This window comes from Erithacus rubecula, assembly GCF_903797595.1.
Source record: "Erithacus rubecula genome assembly, chromosome: 3".
Lineage (NCBI taxonomy): Eukaryota > Metazoa > Chordata > Aves > Passeriformes > Muscicapidae > Erithacus > Erithacus rubecula.
This window is the reverse complement of record NC_136689.1, coordinates 141251146-141270810: the sequence shown is the minus strand read 5'-3', so window position 1 is coordinate 141270810 and position 19665 is coordinate 141251146. Positions and strand designations below refer to the sequence as shown.

At 38.6% G+C, this 19665-nt stretch overlaps 1 protein-coding gene across 4 annotated transcripts in view; it reads right to left on the bottom strand.

Moving 5' to 3' along the window:
• The window catches only part of TRAPPC9 (trafficking protein particle complex subunit 9), a 433615-nt gene that overhangs the window by 392747 nt on the left and 21203 nt on the right, over positions 1-19665 (bottom strand). For all 4 annotated transcript variants that reach the window (XM_079301130.1, XM_079301131.1, XM_079301129.1 and 1 more), the window contains 3 exons: positions 16336-16552; positions 14128-14271; positions 231-357 (listed from right to left, as the gene is read on the bottom strand). In XM_079301130.1, coding sequence (XP_079157256.1) covers positions 231-357; positions 14128-14271; positions 16336-16552 — 488 coding nt within the window. The remainder of the gene's footprint in view (positions 1-230; positions 358-14127; positions 14272-16335; positions 16553-19665) is intronic.

The following is a 19665-nucleotide window of genomic DNA, read 5'->3' as shown; positions in this document are numbered from 1 at the left end:
CAGTTCCTCCAAACACAAAATTTCTCTCTTACTGAAACTAAAGGCCACAAAGTATTTTCTGGTCAAAGGCTCTATTTTTGCTCAAGAGCTTCTCAAAACAATTTGACATTTTGACATTTTTCCATGTTCCTGTGATCCACATGCATAAAGTGACACGACTGCATCCTTTCAGTATCCTTTAAAATTTGACAGGTACTGTGAAAAAGTTAAAGATTGTGTTTTGGTCTTACTTCACAATAGGCAATTTGGTGAAGGGAACAGGAGGCAGCTTCAAACCATCTGGAAGAGTGATGACTTCCATTGTCCCAGGGCATTTGGCCGTGTAGCTTTCTAAGCTCTGCGTCACATCTTTCTTTTCTAGAAAACAAAATTTAAAAACAATTTCAAACTCACATTTAACTGAGACTATAGCCTTTTTTTGCACAAAATAACTCAAATGGCATGCTAGCAATTTCTGCATTCAGGACTTGGAGATATGTTCATCCTCGACAGATGCATCAAATATAATTAAGTGACCTTAAGCAAAAGAGATTTCTCAGAATTTTTCAAGTGCCAGTCTATACCTATTGTTTAAAAAAATACATGTCAAAATACAATTTTTTACAATTCCATCTATTAAATCTATATATCCAAACAAAACAATCAGCCTCACTCATATAAAGGTTATTAATAATAGCATTGTATGGGAACAAGGGCTGCTCTGAAACATTAGATTAAATAATATCAAAGGCAATGAAGAGAAACAAATTACTTTTGATGTTAACTTGTGTGGAAACTATCTAATCCTCAAAATAACTGTACTGTGTTATGCTACTAAATCATAACAACTGGTAAGAACCATTTTCTTTGGTTTTGCTTAAAAATACAAGGACATTGAAATAAATATATATTATTAATGTTATCTTCAAGAATGCACAATGATTGCATATTAGTTTTATCCAACAATTCTTTCCAACAATATGTAAAATTGTGTCTCCAAAAAAAAAAAGTCTATTTGGAAATACAAAGCCTCAACACAAAATTGTATTTGATCTTCATGGTGCCTTCCAACCTAAACCTTTCTAATATTCCATGATTCCTATTTCTTTGATGAAATGGAAGTCTGCAAAAAGAGAAAAGCCCGGGAGTGTTTGTTTAGAGGGGAGAATGAGGCAGCTGTAAAGACCTATATTGTTTTCAAGAATATTCATAGAGTGTTGGAAGGAACCTTGAAGTCCAACCCCCTGCCATGGGCAGAGGCACCCAGGCTGTTCCACATGCTACCAATAAAAATAATTACTCAATATCAAAACTGCATCTAGAAAACAGTTAAAATATCAAAATACTCAATGATAAAACTAAATAGGAAAGGGGAAGGTGATAGCAAGTAGTTATCAGTAGCAGTACTATCAAAAAACCTGCTTAGACAGGAGTAGGGTTATGCAGAGAGGTTCTGGTGGCCTTTGGGAGAAGGCACCAGGGAATCTCCATGAGCCATTCCAGACAGCCCCAAAACAAACCTGCTGCTGCCCAGAGCTGGGCAAGTCACTTATTGCTGGTGGCACCTCTGTGAGAACATATTTAAGAGAGGGTAAAAAATGCTGCATAGCAGCTGTGAGAGGGAGGAGTGAGAAAAATGTGAAAGAAACATCCTGTAAACCGTGCCAAAAATATCAAAACCTGCCCAAAACACCATCTTGGGCCTTGAAAAGCACAAACATCCAGCAATGCTTGTGCTGCCCACATCAATCCAGCTCACTTTGTGAATTCTACAGCCATGAGTATACACTCCTTCAAAGCAAATAAACATTGATTGTAATCCCCTTCACCATGGAATTAATGCTGCATAAATGACAAATTGCCTTGCTCCTGTCTGTGTTTCACTGAACAATCTCTTGAGCCATTCCCCACATTTTAATTGCCTGTAGGAAATATTCCCAAAACCACAATAATTAGACATCCAGATACACTCAGAGCACCACAGCACAGCCAGGAGTTGTAGCAGGTCAAGGCTGAGTATTACCATCAAAATTCCAGGTTATTTGGCATATTATGAGCCAGGGCACATAATGCAAGCAGAATCCACTGAGATGGAAATCTTCACAGCTAACAGATAATACTACAGCATATGCTTAATCGTGCTTGAAACCAAAGGTCTGCCATTGCTGAGCACTGGCATTCATTCCCTAGTGTGAAGCACTGTCAGTTATTGTTCCCAAAGAAAGCAGGCTGCCATTTGAAAGAAAAATTTGTTTACAGATTTTTGACTCGTGGTTATTTCACAGTAGCAGCTCCCCACACTTTCTCTGAGAAAAAAGCTAAACCAAACCATTTTTCTATGTTGATGTGGTGTGAAGCACAGCTTTAAACACGCTGCTGCCAGGCCAGCAGCTCAATTCCTTTTCCTTAGCACATCTCAGCCAAGATGCTGAAGGAACCCACCCCAGCAGGTCACAGTGGGAAGTATTCACAATGCAAAAGAGCTGCCTGATCCTGCCCAAGAGCCACTTCTGAAAGCAAACACTGGAACCTTCTCCCTGGAGGAGCAGCTCAGCTCCCTGACCTCTGCAGCCCAATGGTTGCCAAAATCATCTGCAGCAATTGCAGCTCTGAATTCTCCCAGCTTCTGGCTGCCTGACATTGTGCTCTGACAGAACCTCCTGAACCTCCCTCCTGACCCACACCTGGGAGATTTCTGTGACTGCTATCACCAGCACTTCTCTTTTTGAAAAGAAGAGACAAAAAGCAGCTGCTCTTGGAGGTCTTTACCCACCTGGTGCCTTCATGCTTGTGCAGGTCAGCAGGAAGGCAATCACCACTTGATCCTGTGACCTGTGAATTCACCTCAACAGCTTTAAAAGCCTGTCCTGCAGCTGGAAGCACTACTGGATACTCTTGTGTAGGTATTAAAGACTCATTTACTGAGTGAGAAGTGACAGCTTATTTTCTCATCTGGATTAACTATGTTCACAATTTTTTTTCCCCTCAGTTTCTCTCCAGACTCAGGACTCATGAAAGACCAGGATCACAGAATGGCTGTAACCAAACAAAGCTGAGCCAAGCCACTGTCAGCACTGACACTGGACATATTCTGCTCAATTTGTTCAGTATAACCCCATAGTAGTTTCCCCATTTCATACCAAATTGGTTTTGACTGCTTCTGACAACCAAAAATTTTTCAAGTCCACCCATACTTTTAGAATTCCATTGCTTAACTACTTCACCTCAACATAATGAGCACTGGTTTTGTGTCCAAGCTGCTTCAAACCTTGTTCTAATCTGAGAACACAAAAATCTGAGAGCTTCAGATGCACAGTCAGAAACCATTAGTGATTGAAAGCTACTAAATGTGAAAAAGACAAGACTTTCTGCTCAGTTCACAGTCGTGTGGAGCAGTATTTCACAATAATGGAGCCATTGAAAAACCAGACCAGCACAGGACAGAAGGTCATGTATAGACTAACATTTTTAAGCACTTCAGTAACTGTGATTTAACAGTGTAACACAAACAGCAGTTCATGTCTTGGCAGTTAACACAGAAAATTACAAGAACACAATTACTGTAACTGTGCTCTTTAATATTTGAAGTATTTTAAAATAGCTGTATTCAGGTTCAGTCACTACCCACTGAACACTAAGGCAAAGAATAAAAACACAACATTTGTTCTTTGGCAACAGTTGGTTGATGTAGTGTTGATCAAGTCACAGTGTCCCCTGTAGAACAAGCTACAGCCAAGTGGAATAAAGAAAAGGAACATTTCCTGTCTGACCTCACTAAAATATTGAAAACAAATAGCACCTTCTGACTCTAATTTTACTTCAGTGATATGCCCAGAATCAGCATTATAACAAAAACCCTTAGGGTGCTTTGTGCTGGATGAACTCTTTCCTTCTCCCTTGAAAACATCAAATAATGGTCACAAAGGAGAAGTCTGAGGAGAGCTCCTGTAGCAGTCCTGACCCAACTCTCTCAGGACAGACACAAACACCTCTTTTATGAGTTAAAGTAATACAGAACAAGATAGAAAGGTCAGTCTAATGAGAGAAAGAAAAAAAATAGAGAAAAAGTGTTTGTGAAGGGAGGAGAGGAGGGGAAGGGAAGGGGAGGGGAGGGGAGGGGAGGGGAGGGGAGGGAAGGGAAGGGAAGGGAAGGGAAGGGAAGGGAAGGGAAGGGAAGGGAAGGGAAGGGAAGGGAAGGGAAGGGAAGGGAAGGGAAGGGAAGGGAAGGGAAGGGAAGGGAAGGGAAGGGAAGGGAAGGGAAGGGAAGGGAAGGGAAGGGAAGGGAAGGGAAGGGAAGGGAAGGGAAGGGAAGGGAAGGGAAGGGAAGGGAAGGGAAGGGAAGGGAAGGGAAGGGAAGGGAAGGGAAGGGAAGGGAAGGGAAGGGAAGGGAAGGGAAGGGAAGGGAAGGGAAGGGAAGGGAAGGGAAGGGAAGGGAAGGGAAGGGAAGGGAAGGGAGAAGAGAAGAGAAGAGGAGAAGAGAAAAAAGAGAAGACCCTGACACAGTTTGGGTGATGCCACTTTCTACACTTTAAGTAACAAACAGCATCACTAATATTTTTGTGAAAAATACATGGAGCAAATAAGCAATTTGAAACTGCTCAGAAATATCCTACTTGAACAATCTGCTTTGAAAGCAACAGAGGATCCCTGGGTGTTGATCCCACTACTGCCACTGCAATAGATGTGTGCTCCCCACAGACTCCAAAGCTGTTCTTAGGAGAAAGGCACTGGCAGACTGCAGAGTATGAATGCCACTTCCTTAAGAAATCAAGCAACATAAATCTGTAAATAAACACAACAGAGACTGATAAAAATCACTGTCTGACATAAAAAGGAGCAGAAACTAGAAGAAAATAATTAATCTATGCTACCAGAGAGTTAGACCCACTTTCATGAGCAGAGCATCATGAAATGTATCAGAGATAATGACTCCATCCACACAAAGGATTCAGTTATTTGCTCATCTTTGTTCATCTTTGGAAAATAAGTTCTCAATTTACTACTTACTTTGCAGGAAGGGGGAAAAAAAGACTATTTTAGACACAATTAAAAGTAGCTGTCTTTTAGAAGCAAAATGTTTTCCACTTCTTAAAAGACAGACACAAATAATCTTTCACTACAAAGTTTTCACTAATTGTACAAAATGTGTACACATGAAGTCCCAGACACTTTGCACAAGATTTTATATTTATAATTGAAACCTCATTTAAAAAATCAAACATAGCTGAAGACAAGAGTTCCCAAAGACACCACTAAAATTTCAGTATTTGGTTCTCCAACACATCTCAGATGTCTGCACACTTTCAATACTAAAAAAAATACATTTTGTACACACAAAATCAGTATACAAACCACTGAAATTAATACTGATATTTGCATGTTAAGGAAGACAAGGAGTCCTACCTTTACAAAAAGTGGAGTAAATTAGGCATGGATAACTTCTATAATGATAAATGGAGTTAAGGACTGCTGTAAAGCTGCTTCTGGGCAAGGTAGGTTTTGTAAATATTCATAGATACAATGGTGCAATCATTGAACACATCTGATTCTGGATTTTTTGTGGAAGAAGCAGAGACAGATTATGGAAAGAATGACACATTTATTTGGACACTGTTATGCAGCATCACAGGAATTTGGCCAGAAAGGTTTATCAGGATTCAAAATCTCAATGCCTGCACTGGTGATCAAAATTTGCTTCAGAAAAGGATAGTTTAATTGTTGAAAAAACTGGGAAACTGTCTGAAAACTTAAAATAAAAACATGTCAGCTCTCTCTCCTAATGTACAGTTGAGTTAACCCATCCCTCTGTAAAAACATCTCTTCAGCATCACTCCTACCCTCCTCATCTTTTCTTGGCACATCCAATCACACTCAATGGACATCATATGGGGAGTTCACTAAGGTCCATGGATGATCCATTTTTAAACATGGATATTTATTTTTTCCATATAAAGTGCCAATTTCAACAGCAGCCTTGACTCCAGTGCTTTAATTTGAATTTAGGGTGAGAGAGCAGTATTGAGTCTGTTAAATGTCACATAAAATATATTTGAATTTTAGTTATATAGCACCTCCTAAAATAGCTTCCTTTGGTACAAAATAAAATTAGCACTTAATAATACAGCACAAATTCTTCATGTCTTCATCTTGCCAATTAAAGCAGATCTTCCTCGAAGGAATTTTTTTTTCCTGGAACAAAAACCTTGCAATGTCCCTCCATTTGCACACCTGTATTATCTTTTCCCTCAATTAACTGAGGGAAATCACACTTCTTTAAGATTAGAGGTACCTACATGACAATGGCAATTTTGGGGTAAAGCTCAATGACTTTGAATTTTTTTTCATGAGTGACCTTAAAAAAATTAATAGATTTTTTTTTGTCATAAAAAACCACTATTTTATTGTAACAATCTGCTGATCCTAGTTTAAGAACTTGTCTGTGGCACTGGTTGGAGATTTTGTCTGTACCTCATTGACACACAAGTCTGAGCAAAGGTAAATCGTGTGAGGCTTTCAAGCTGGTCTGAAATGATAAATATTTGCTTCACAGTACATTATTTTTGTCATATAACATCTCACTTAAAAAATCCTTATGTTTCATATTTAGTGCTATGCAAATGAATTTAAGTCTTTTATTCCTTTTACTCCATTTCATTCATTGCACTTCAACAAAAATCAAAGTCTAAAAGACATGTAATTCAGGAAAATAAATTACATCCTCTTAATAAAGCAATTTGAGCAAAGTTATTTAATAAGTTGTCTTGTCTCTACAAAACACAAATTCCAGGGAGACATTCTGAAAGTGGGGGGTTAAAAAAAGCAGGAAAAAGTGTAGCAGGAACACAATAGTGCTAAAGTTAGATAGCACAGAACTGATGAAAAGCAGCAGAAGTCACAGTACCATGATGAATAAGATTTAAGCAGCTTCTAAGGAGTCTTCTTCTGCTTCATATTCAATCTCCCAAGTCTTTTATTCCAGCCCATCAGAAAGCATTTCTATTCAGGCTTTTTTAATATATTTGCTCTTACACCACATTGTGCCACTGCTATACATCAAACACACAAGGTGACAAGTCTGTTTAATTACATTTTTATACATATATATGCACACATACACCTATTTATATATAAGTACACAGGCAAGATATGGCACTAAGCTGAAGCTGTGAAATATTTCAAAGTAATGGCTAAGAACTACCCAGGCTGCTATAAATATTCCCTGGTAATTATACTGTAGATTTCCATCTTCATCCTGAAATCAGTTAATTTGAATATTATAAGACCAACCAAAGTAGCTCCCTTGTGAAAGGTTTATTGGTTGGGCAATACCAATTTGCAGGTACTTTGTCAGCTAAAATACAACACAGTCCATTAAAACCAGTTCATCAGTGTCAGGCAAGTAAACCTCACTCCAATTCTGAAGTTTACATCAAGTTTTAATTTGCATTAAATTCTCTGTTCAGTCTGATTAAAGCATCATTCTTTCTAGCCCTTGCAATCAGTAACATTTACCTTTCTAAAAATGAATTTACACACTACAGATGATCTGGGAGAAATGCTGCCCTAATTTGAATGCAATTTGAGGCACTGCAGCACAAAAGAGAAGCTCCAGAGCAGAGCAGTTCATTACACAGCTTTGGGGGATTACCTGTGACAGCAGCAGCAGACTCAGAGAGCAGGATTCCAACACAGCATCTTGTATTCTCTACTCTCATTATCACAATCAAGTCTACTCCAGAAATTATTCTAAATAACCTTGGCTTGGCAACAAATTGTGATATTGTCACTTTTGCCAGTTTCCTAATATCTTCCTTCTGTTTTGCCAAGTGCTGCTTGGGCTGGGGTAGAGTTAATTTTCTTCACAGTGGCTGGGCTGGGGCTGTGTTTTGGGATTTGTGCTGAAGACAGTGTTGATAATACAGGGATGATATGGTTATTGCTGAGCACATGACTGGGAAACTCTTCCCTCAACATCCTAAACTCATTAACTTATTTCTATCTCTTCTAATCATTAATAAACCAATGTACCAACAGATGTTGTTTTCAGGTTTTGTTGGTTTTGTTGGGTTTTTTTGTTGTTTTTTTTTTTTATTCAGGAATACTGTATCAACTAAATCACACTCATTTAAATGCCCCATCATTCCTTGAAAAAAAATCACGCTTCAAAGATGTACCAGCCTCTTCCTATTAAATCACAAATATCCACACACCTACTGTTATTTAACTACAGCTTCTTGTAATGCACCCAGTACTGAGGCCAAATTTATTGAACTCCAGAGGGGTTCAAAGGATGGAATTTGGTTTACCTCATTTCAAGAGAAGCATCCATGACCAGGGTCACTTAGTCAGTACTGAGACAGCCACAGATGTGTAAGGGGAGTGACGAATCTTGTAAAAAGAATCATTGGTGTGGCCAGGGTCACTAGGAAGACTATGACATAGATATATCAGTGGGAAGAACTTCCATCCCTCCTGAACTTTTAAAAAAGCAATGCAGCAATGCACTTGCCATTTGTAATTTTAAAGTGAGGATAAAAACACTTTAAGAAATTAACTGCAACTGTAGTTCAGCTGTTTAAAATTAAAATGCTTTTAGTACCTTTGAACCTTATCTGGTATGTTAAATTTATTACTGTTCATTTTACAGTTCAGATCACTCTCTACCATAAAGCACTTCTAATTGCATTTCAAAATAATTTCATAGATTTATTCTCTTTAGAGGAAGGACCAGTCTTGGAATCTTCTTCCCTAAACAGAAAATCTTGATCCAAATGTTCTGATACAGCTCAATCTTCCCTGAGTGTCTCTTTCATACCTTAATTATCTTTCAGTTCTGGAATGCTTCCTGCTTCTGTGTAAAGTTATTATTTTTCATGATGAGCAAGTTATACCTCAAAATAATTTCTGGGCTTATGTCTTTATTTGTAATATTTATAATCTTGTTTCTTCTAACCTATATATGAAAAACAGGAGAAAAAAAAGAAGAGCAGCAGAATAGGCAGAAGAAATGGCAAACAGAGGGGAGAAATGGTAACCAACCAGCTCAAACTGAAATGAGCTGAAACTCTCAACAACTCCGGCTGCAGCTCTGAAAACATGGGGAAATCAGAAAGTCACAACAAGGCATGAACAATAGAACAGGAGGCAGTGAGGTGAGCAGAGCCACCTCACTTAGTTCCTAAAAAAAGTATCATTTTTAATCATTCCATGCCCAAAAGTTATTTATAGGCTTGCAGGTTATTCTTATCCCCTGCTCCAGTGAAATCTACTTAGCCCAATCTCTGTGGGGAGGCACAACCCACCAAGTGCCTGTGCAGCTGCACTTCATTTTCCAGGTTTGCATGGAAATTCAGGACAATGATGCAGTTTTAAGTAAAGATGCTCAGAAACTGTCTGGTCCTTACTGTTGCTTGGCAGGAAAGCTACAAAGGGTTAAAGTCTTTTCCACATTCACTTGTGGTCCAGCTGTCAATTTTCAGGAGCCCAGTTTAATATTCTTCCTTAGCTTCCATACTTCTACACAGCAATTTGAAATTTAAATGACAACGAGGGGAAGCATATGCAATCTGTTCTATAATAAAAATGTCTAAAATACTGCATAATTCCCTCTTTCAAACTGCAAGATTGAAAGACATATTTTAAGAGTTGTAAGACACCACGTCTGACATCATCAAATTATGCTCAGTCCAGGCTTAACCATGATTTCTGAAGATAAACAAGATTTGGGGTTTCTTTCTTAGCTCAAGCTCATCACTTCTTTGCAAAAGGCACAACCTCACTCTGGCAGCTGAAATCTCACCCATCACCTGAGCACAGCAGGCTTGCAAGGAAAAGGTTCTGAAAGTGCTCTCAGGATAATGGTGTGAAGGCTCTCAGCTACCAAGAAGCCCAAGTTGTATCAAGGTGACCTGCCCAGTCAACACTACAGATCCATCCCAATCCACCTATGGGATGAGAGGAACTGAAACAGCTTTCAACAAATTTTGGCAGAAATTCTTCATCAGTTACAATGATCACAGTACAGGATGAGAATAAATACAGAATAAATACCTTTTATCGAATGATTTAAGAAACAACCACACAGAGGAAGGACAGAAAGGCAGAATATCCCAGGATATTCTGGGAAGTTCTCTCCATCACCTACTGTCAGTTCAAGAACAAACACATCCAAACCCCCTGGTCATCAGATGAAAAATTACTTGTGCATGTTTAATGCAGAATCATCACAGAGTCATTAGTTTAATTCATTAAGTACATGACAGAGCAGTTGGGAGCTCAGATGTGAAGGCTGTCACCTCACCAGAAGACTGGAAAGAACTCAAGTGCAGCAACAATAACCACAGGACAGGAAGATCTTGGCAGGGCTACAATGAGAAGCACTGAAAAATGCACATTATTTCCCAAACAACAAAACAGACAAACCTTGAGGATCTTTAAGGAATTCCACAAAATGGAATACTCCTAGTTTCATCCCATACTATGCATGGTAGGTAGGAAAAGGTCACCTCAGCACATTGAGATCCTTGCCACCAGAGGCAAACAGCAGGAATCCCAAAATCCTGGAAACCTGCTGAATGTCTGAAAGAACATGAGCTTGCAGGGGTGAGGGACTGTTCTGATCTGCTCAAGCTGAAGAGAGACAAGTTTTGCCTTGATCCACAAATGCAAGACAGCATTAGGTTCTGAACATAGCCAAAAAGAAGACTAAAACACAAAGGAGGTTAAAAGTTGGGATCCAAAGCGATAACTTCGTCAAAGAGGAAAGAAGGAGAAAAAAGGAAAGTAGGAGAATGCCAAGAATGCCAAGAAGCACAGAAAGGGTTTACCCCTACCTGGCTCCAGCTCAGGCTCACACAGTGCATGGGGAGATCTCCTGGGGGCTCTCCCAGGATCCCCCCAGAGCTGCCCAGCCAGGGAGCAGAGCCAGGGCAGCAGCACCAGAGGGGTGGAGCAGCCCCCAGGAGCAGCCAGCACAGCAAGGACAGCAAACACTCAGCACTCTGCAGACCTCAGATTTTTGGCAGGTTTGGCACTTGCTTAGAGAGGTTTCTGTGAGTGGCAACCTCATTCCACCTCACACAACAACACAGCACTGCTGAACTTCATCCCTGCTCCCCTAAAATCCATTGGCTGCTCCTCAGTATCCAAGCCAAGCTCACCTGATCTACCTAAAGTTTATTGCTCCTTTCCCTACCCATTACAAGGCCTTCCAATGATCTTCAAACAAAGTGCCTCGTTTTCTAAAAGAAAGCAGGTCAAAGCTTTCACTGTCAAACCTCAAATCTTCCAAGAGGCAATGGAGAAACCTTCCCCAATTTGTACTTGTTCACCACAGGACTGCCTGGTGAGTGGACTGTCACATTTACACAGTAGCTATTTTCAAACAGTTCTGTGTTTCAAGAGGCCCTAACAGATGAGCCAAATCAGAATTATTTGCACTCAATGCAAGTCACAGCCCTTTTAGGAGGGAGGAATATTATCAGTGAAGAACCACACTAAAATAATGGTGTTTTTTTTCCAAATATCTAGCACTACTCAATTCTAATTCACTGAGCTGTACACACAGTTTTGTTTCAAAAAGCATTATGCAAAAGATAGGTTCAATTCCAAGCAACTTTGCAACTGCACATTTTAATTCTTATTTAAAGAAAGTGATTCTTAAAGACTTGTTACCATTAAAACATAATAGCTTGAGATTAGAGGTTTTACACAGAATTTAGTACCTCTTTTTGCTTAGCAGAAGACTGCATTTTACATATTTATATAACTAAATAGCTTAATTTTAAATCTAACTTTTAGCTTCCATGTTGTAAAAATAGTGGCTGACATCTCCCATTTACTTGATGATACTCTTTATTTAGATTTGCCAGGCTGCATGGTTGAAGATTCAAGTAAATTCAAGTAAACATAGTCAAGCTGTATTTAAAATGCATCATTCAATTGAAATATTAAGTTTTGTTTTAAACACAAACCAGTTTTGACTATGCAGTTGTGTTCCATAAACAGAAGCAAGAGTTTCTCATTAATAGATCTAGATTTCATTGGAACAAATAAATCTCATCAGCTGAATTTCTACTTGGAGAATAAATCTATTTTTTTCTGTTTTCTGAACAGAAACTTGTACTGAACTAGTAAATGAACAGAATTAAATTTTAAAACTAGAAAACTATATTTTTCTGTGTCTAGAGGCAGCTAATCCTGAGAGAAAAAGGGTTAGAAGGTCAAGTTCCAGAGCTGGTAACTTCTTCTCACTTCTATTTATTCTAATTTCAAAAATGATCTGCAAGCCACCCAAACTTTAAATACAAGAATAGGATTTAGCAGATAATCCGTAACAAGCTTTAAAAATATGAAGCTTATTTAGGAAGGAACACATTTAAGTGAAAACTCTTTTCAGAAGAGAGAGTTTTCCTCCACCCTTAGTAAGTGGTGACTTTTTATGCAGTATAGAAAAATAATAAAATCTGAGTACTCTTGAACTCCAATACCACTGCATTATTTCTGTTTTCTAATTAAACCTTTAATTGATTAACAAAACCTGGACATTTCAGTCATGTGACATCAGAGAAGAACACCAATAACACCTTTTTACCAGTTTATAAGGGAACAGCTTACAGTAAATAAAACAGGAACCTAATCCTCTGCATTGAATTGTCTTGCTTCAACTCAAGATTGAAGGAAGTTTGTTGGGTTATTTTTTCCCTATTATTCTAATATTTTTAGAAGAACTATAAATTTAAAGTAATTTTCTATGCTAAATGGACCCTTGCACAACATCAGGTTGGACTTGATGATCTGGGAGGCCTTTTGCAACCTTAATGATTCTATGGTGACATAATGTCAATCTCTAATCTTGTTGGTAACTCTTCAAAGGCCAGAAATAAATTTCTGGCACTGTCATCCACACTTTCACTCCTTTGGAACACCACTCACCATGTCTGAGCAAGAGCTTATCAATAAAAGACAAAATCAACAGCAAAGTTCTATTTTGGATGGGAAAAAAAAAATCAACTGTTTTTCAAACACATGGGAAAATATTTAGTTTAATTTTTTTCAAAGGCACTAAACATCACAGTTATCCTAGGCCTTACAGAACTGGAAGCTTTACACAGACATACTATATCTGAAGGCAAAGAACACAGAAATTTCTTGCCTTTAAGAGTTCAAACATTTTTAGAATTAGGGATTAACAGTATTACATGTGGAAATGCAGAGTGGAAGAGTTTAAAACCTTTTGTTCAGCACAGCTTTCCATAGGTACATCAACAAAGCTTCACTGTAAGTCCTGGAAAATCCAAGGACCTTTTGACAGCAAATAAGGTTTAGAGGCAGAAAATTAATTTATTCCAGTTTATTACTCTCCTTCCTCCAGCACTGATTTGAGCCACTAAACAGAGGGAATAAAGCAGGCAAATACCTAGTTTGCCAACAAAGTTCTTTGCTGCAGGCATCACTATGGGGAGACATTTAGCCATAACTGAAGGAGAAAAGGAAAAAAAAAAACCACCTATTCTGTTTAACCTCCATCCTCTTTGTTGTAAACCAAGGAGTAACTGGCAAAAAATGCATTTTTTCCCTAACTTACTGATAAACAAGACCAAATTTTAAAATCTTTCAGCACTCATTAAGATCACTGGACTCATTAAACTGGTGATAAAAAGTTACTATAGAATATTTTTCCTAAGAAACATAATACAAAATAACAGTTGCCACTTTTGGCTTTTCCAGGTGATTCTGTAAATGTTATATGGTCCTACCACACAGTTTATTGCATTGTCAACATTTCACAAATTACATCCTGTTAAAATGTATTGCTGAATTAAAAAAAAAAAAAAAAGCAACTGTAGAAATGTAGAGGAACTTAAGACCACTGTCCCAATTAAACACTGTTTAACTCAGGTCCATCACATTCAGTTTCTAAAAGTTAGAATGATTTGAATGGTTTGGTTTAGAAAGGGCCTTGAAGATCAACTAATTTCAACTCTCTGTTGACTGACTACCATCAAGAACCAACCAGGCATACAGAGAATTCCCCAACTTCCATGCTCTCCATTCCTTCCCACATTAATTCTATTTCAAAACAGAGTCACATTATTTGACTGTGGGTCAGAAGAAAGTGCAAATATCTGCTTCTTTCAGAAGTGCTACCTTGGTCAGAAAGGAAATCCAGCATGGTCTGGAGCAGGAAGGAGAGGTGCCTGACACACAGGGCGGGATTGCCCATCCTCCTGGAAGCGTAGACGAGCTCATGGAGCAAACGCATCTGCACTGCAGCCCATCCCCTGTGAGTGCCTGGAAAACATGCATGAAGGTATTTAAGGTAATTGAAAGATGGAAGTCATCACAAACACATTGATTTTGGTTTTCTTCACATGCTAAGCTGTAATTTCATGGCACTTATACCAGTCACCCAATGGTTGTTACAAAATTCAAATCTCATACTCAACATAAAAAACAGGATTGTTGCATTTGCTTGAATATCTGAACATGCAATAAAGTTTTGCTTTTTACGTTTGTCTATTGACTAATGAATGTACAATTAAAATTCTTAAGATAAAGTTAACACTGCCCAAAAACCAAAAGTACACACAAAGCCTTTAAAGTTTTATGTTTTGGGTTTTTTTTTTTAATTCTCTGGACAATGAACGTGAGATTTCATACAGAAATTGAAATCATAGAATCACAGAATGGAAAGAGCCTTAAAAACTATCTATTTCCAACTCCCTACTACAGGCAGGAACACCTGCCCCTAGAAAAGGCTGCTTAAAGCCCCATCCAACCTGGCCTTGGACACTTCCAGGGATGGGGCAGCCACAGCTTCTCAGGTGCCAGGGCCTCACCACCCTCACAGTAAAGAATTTCTTCTTAATACCCAGTTTAAATGTACTCTTTCAGTTTGAAGCCATTCCCCTTGTCCTGCCACTCCATGCCCTTGTTAAAAAAAACAAACAAACAAACAACAGCAACAAAAAACCTGGTAATTCTTAACTCTCTTTAAAGAGATCCTTGCCAACAAAAGCAATAAAACTTTAGAACATGAGGCACATATCCTGATTTTCAGTCTTTAAGTTTCAGTCTATGAATTAGTTCATATTTGCAGAGTATCTGTGGAAAAAATAAATATATCATCATAACAACCTTCCTCCCAGAACCATAACATGCAGAACTCTTCATGAAGCTTAACCTGCTTTTAGTAGTAAGCAACAGCAATGATTTTTAAATAACAGATATTTCAAGATGTGCAATTCTTCATAAACTTCAACAGCCTTCCTTGTAATATCACCCATCAGCATTTGGCAAACTGTTTTAGGAATATTTACTGCAACCAAACCTTGAGAGTTTATATTTTGAGAGTCTCATTATTTTTCATGTGTGAAATGTCATTTCTATCTTAGAGTTTGCAGTGATCTTTCCATATGTCTCTGAAAGAGCCATTTCAGGGATAAAAAATGAAACAACGCACTCCAGTGCAACATGAAGGTAAGGTAAAATCAAAGATAAACACCAATCATGTCCTTTGCTTTTTTAATTATCATTTCTTACAGAACTTCCACAACTTCTTCTCCCAACATAGTCCCATTCCAGGCCACAGTGTATTTTTCCCAGCACATTTTCTCTTCCTGGATTCTTAGCATCTTTCCACCCAGTCCACTTGGCATTTGCTACCTCCTCTCACATAAATTTGACTGCCAAATCACAACAGTTTTAAAAACCCTGACATTAATCATCCACAAATACAGCTCAGCCCATCACTTCCTGCTCTTCTCCTGCAGCTACAACATTTAGGGAATAGTCCCCAAACTGTTACTGTATAACACAATGCAAGGTTTTGGAAAGATTACTCAAAAGGAGTGCCAAGCCATCCCTGATCTCAATTGTGGGAAAACGTGACATATTTGACCCTACTAATTATATGCATCTATGTGTGTCTATATACAAATTTATGTAAAAGGATTTTTAATCTTTCCTTATAAGATCAAACAGCTACAAAAACAAAAGAAATACTATTTCTGATGGAACAGCTGAAGGCACTTTACTTGAGAAAATAATCCAGAAGAATATATGACCAAGAAGTATATTATCAAAACAAAGACATTTTTGAAAAACACAAGAAACTAAGTTTTCATAAATAACTTCCTGCAAACGGGGAACCACAGAAACACATTCAGCAATGGATTGCAGAAATCTGAAATTATTGGAACAACACTAAGAAAAAGTGAAGGTACAATGTTAAACACCTGCTTTATCTGCTGGAATTAATCTCAGATTAGAAGCAGTTTAGGTCCATGATGAAATCTCTCAAAGAAATGATTAGGGAAAGGACCTAAGCACCCAGCTGTGGTGACCCAGACTGACCTTGGCTGAAGTCCTGAGGGTCCAGGGAGAGGCTGTAGCCAGGCAGGGTCTCCAGCAGCAGCTTGTAGCAGGCTCTCCAGCCGGGCTCGGGGATGCTGGGCGCCGCGCACTGCATGGCCGCGATGCGCTTGAAAAACGCCGATTTGCGGCGGAAACCGATGCGCTCGTACAGCTCCGACAGGATGCTGTACCGCTGGATCTTCTCCTCCTCTGAGAGCTGCAGTGGCAAGGGGGAAGAGGAGAGGGAGGGTTTTTACCAAACATTTAAAGTGCTGAGTTTTAAAAGACACAGCAGCAGCCAGTGGCGCCGCAGAAGGCCGGGGATTTGCAGGCAGCCAGGCACGACAGCTTCTGCAGCCAGGAAAACTTCAGCTTGCTCCAACTGCTAACAAAAATTGCAAAGATGAAGTTCTGCAGCTTCAACTTTAGTTGTCAGTGGTACTAACAAGTAAACAGGCAGTAACAGCTAAACAGCTCTTCATTGTATAAAAGATACTCAACATAACATTCATGTGAATGAAAGGAGTGCAAAAATACACCACTTTCAAGATTTATTGATTCACTGAGATTTTCATCTCTTGAAGATTAGATTTAATCTTAAAATCTCAGGCTATGAAAGCAAGAAACTACTGTCTTGGGGTTTTTTTTTATGCCTCTAATCTTGTAAACCACAATTTTTTTCATTCCATGAAATCATACTGTGATTTATACACTGTGAGATTGAATCACAGAATCATAAAATAGTTTGGGTTGGAAGGGACCTTAAACATCATCTTGTTCCAACTTCCTGCCACGGGCAGGAGTGTCTTTTTCTAGACCAGGTGGCTCCAAGCCCCATCCAACCTGCCCTAGAACACTCCCAGGGATGGGGCATCCACAGCTCCTCTGGCACACCTGTGCCAGGGCCTCACCACTGCCTTGCACAAAACAAGTTTTGGAGGGCAGCAGTGAGTTCAATGGGAGCTTTTCCCAACAAGGTGAAAAATAATGTCAAAGTAGCAAAATTTCAAAGAAAGACATACATCCAGATTTCTTCACTGAGTTCAGTATTGGAACAGCCTGCCCAAGATCATGGTGGAGTCACCATCCCTGAAGGGCTTTAAAAGATGTGTAGATGTGGCACTTGGGGACATGGTTTAGTACTGAGCTTGGCAGTGCTGAGTTAATGGTTGGTGTTGAGGTTTATTCCAACCTAAACAATTCCATGATACATTTGCACACTGCCAACAAGTGAAGTGGAATTTAGTTAAAGTCTCCCATTAGGCTTAAAGTTGAAACCAACTTGATAAAGAACTACCACCATGTGCTTCTTTAGCTTATCAGTGTACTGGCCTAAGTCCCAGATAACTTAATTCTTTTTGCCTCTGGCCTGAATGATAATCTTGCTTTGGAGCAGCCAACCACAAAGAATCTGCCACAGAAACTCTGGATGATTCCTACTCTGTGTCCAGGAAGCAGCAGTGCAGACCAATGCTGACACCTAGTGCACAGGATCTAGCACAATCAAAAGCAATAAAACATACTTTTAATTTCTCTAAAGCTGCCAATACGCTTTGCAAAGGCATTTCAAGTGACAAACTTCACCCAAAAATAGCCCTAAAGGACAGAAACAGCAACTCATTCTTCAAAACTGGAAGTATCAATCAGTGTGTTTAACTTCAGGCACTTAAAGGCTTGGACAGTCAAGGGAAGCTGCTCACCACACTGGTTGGTTTTTACAGAAATGAGCAGAGACATTTTGTAAGCAGAGCTTCAAAACGTCCTGTAGCCACTTAAATCTTGATGTAATTGAAAAAAGCAGTCTGTTCTCAAAAGTCACTTCCAATTTTGGACATAGGGATAGGAGACTCATCAAAGAGGAGTTATCAGAGGGCACCATAACCTTATCTGACAGTTCAAATCTTTGTACTTCAGGATATGAAGAAACACACAGAGTAGCAAAGCATTTTGGAATGTTGCAGACAATTTTTGAAGCTGAAGTTATTTTTTTCAGATCTGATAACATAAGACAGTGCCCAACACAAAAGTACTGCCCATGCCTAAGAAAGAGCAAGCCCTGTATCAATAGTTGTGAAAAAAAGGTAATTGAACCAGGATGAAAACTTTCAGAAACCAAATCAGCTGGACAAAACTGAAAACACAAAAGGAAAGCACAGAAGAATTATGAAGAAGTTATCAGAGTTCCCAAAAGTAATCACTCAGAAAGAACACAAGCTGAAGGTACCTATTTATGCAATTTTTAACAGGTTAGAACAATAAAAAATATGGCAGCAAAGCTGAAAAGGGCACAAGCACATGATGAGGAAATAAAGAAAAAAAATTTTTAAAAAAACCTATCAGAAGCTATTGCTTAAATACAAATACTGAGAATGTTCATTAAATTCTTTAATATGAGAAACGAAATTCTTTAAGATTATAAAAGACAGTGTTATGCTATTTTGGTAGACAGGAGCACTCACTAATAATTGGAACAACTATGAGAGAGGCAGCAGATTCCCAAAAGATTTTATTTTCACCATATCTAAGTTTTTACTGCTGTTACATAACTTGTTGCTTAATGATTGTACCCAAAATTACTCAAGTATTTTCCTCAGCTACAGGAAACCTTTTTTTTAATCATCACCACAAAGACAGCAATATTGCATTTTCCTGAGCACAAATAGTTATGTGTTACCATCCAGGAATTAAAAAGAAGAAAAAAGGAAAAAAAAAACCCACACAGATATTCCAACTAATTAATTCTGGGAAAATTACAGCAGGCATTCTTCAGGCCATGGGTGTAGCATCTACAAACATCTCTCCTGACCTCATGAATTTATAAAAGTTTAATGCCTGCAGAGTGGCTGCATAACAGCCACCACCTGAAGCACAGCATCATTTCCACCTGATTAATTTTTATTTAACTGCCCTACCAGACAAAGCTACAATTGCACCTGGAAAGGCTGTGGGTCACAATCCAGGTAATAAAGCCAGGGATTTTTTTCAGGCTTGTTTCAAGTCAGGCTTTCAAAGAATGCAGCTTTTTATTTGTTTTTTAATTATTCCTTACTACATTAAAATTTTATAATCTCACTTTCTCCATAATTGTATTTTAAAATTTATTCCTCATAACTGGATGCAAAGTTAAGTCTTATTACCCTGCAGCTCATCAGAAAATACCAATTACATTATATTACTAGACTGAGTATGAAATTGAATTTATGGATAGGAACTAGTTTTCCTGTTCATAAGTCTTACACTTTAAACTGTGAGGTGTTTTTCTGCTGCAGAATATTGGTTGTGCTGATGTTCTACTTATCTATAAATGAAAAGCACTGTCCTACAGTTTAT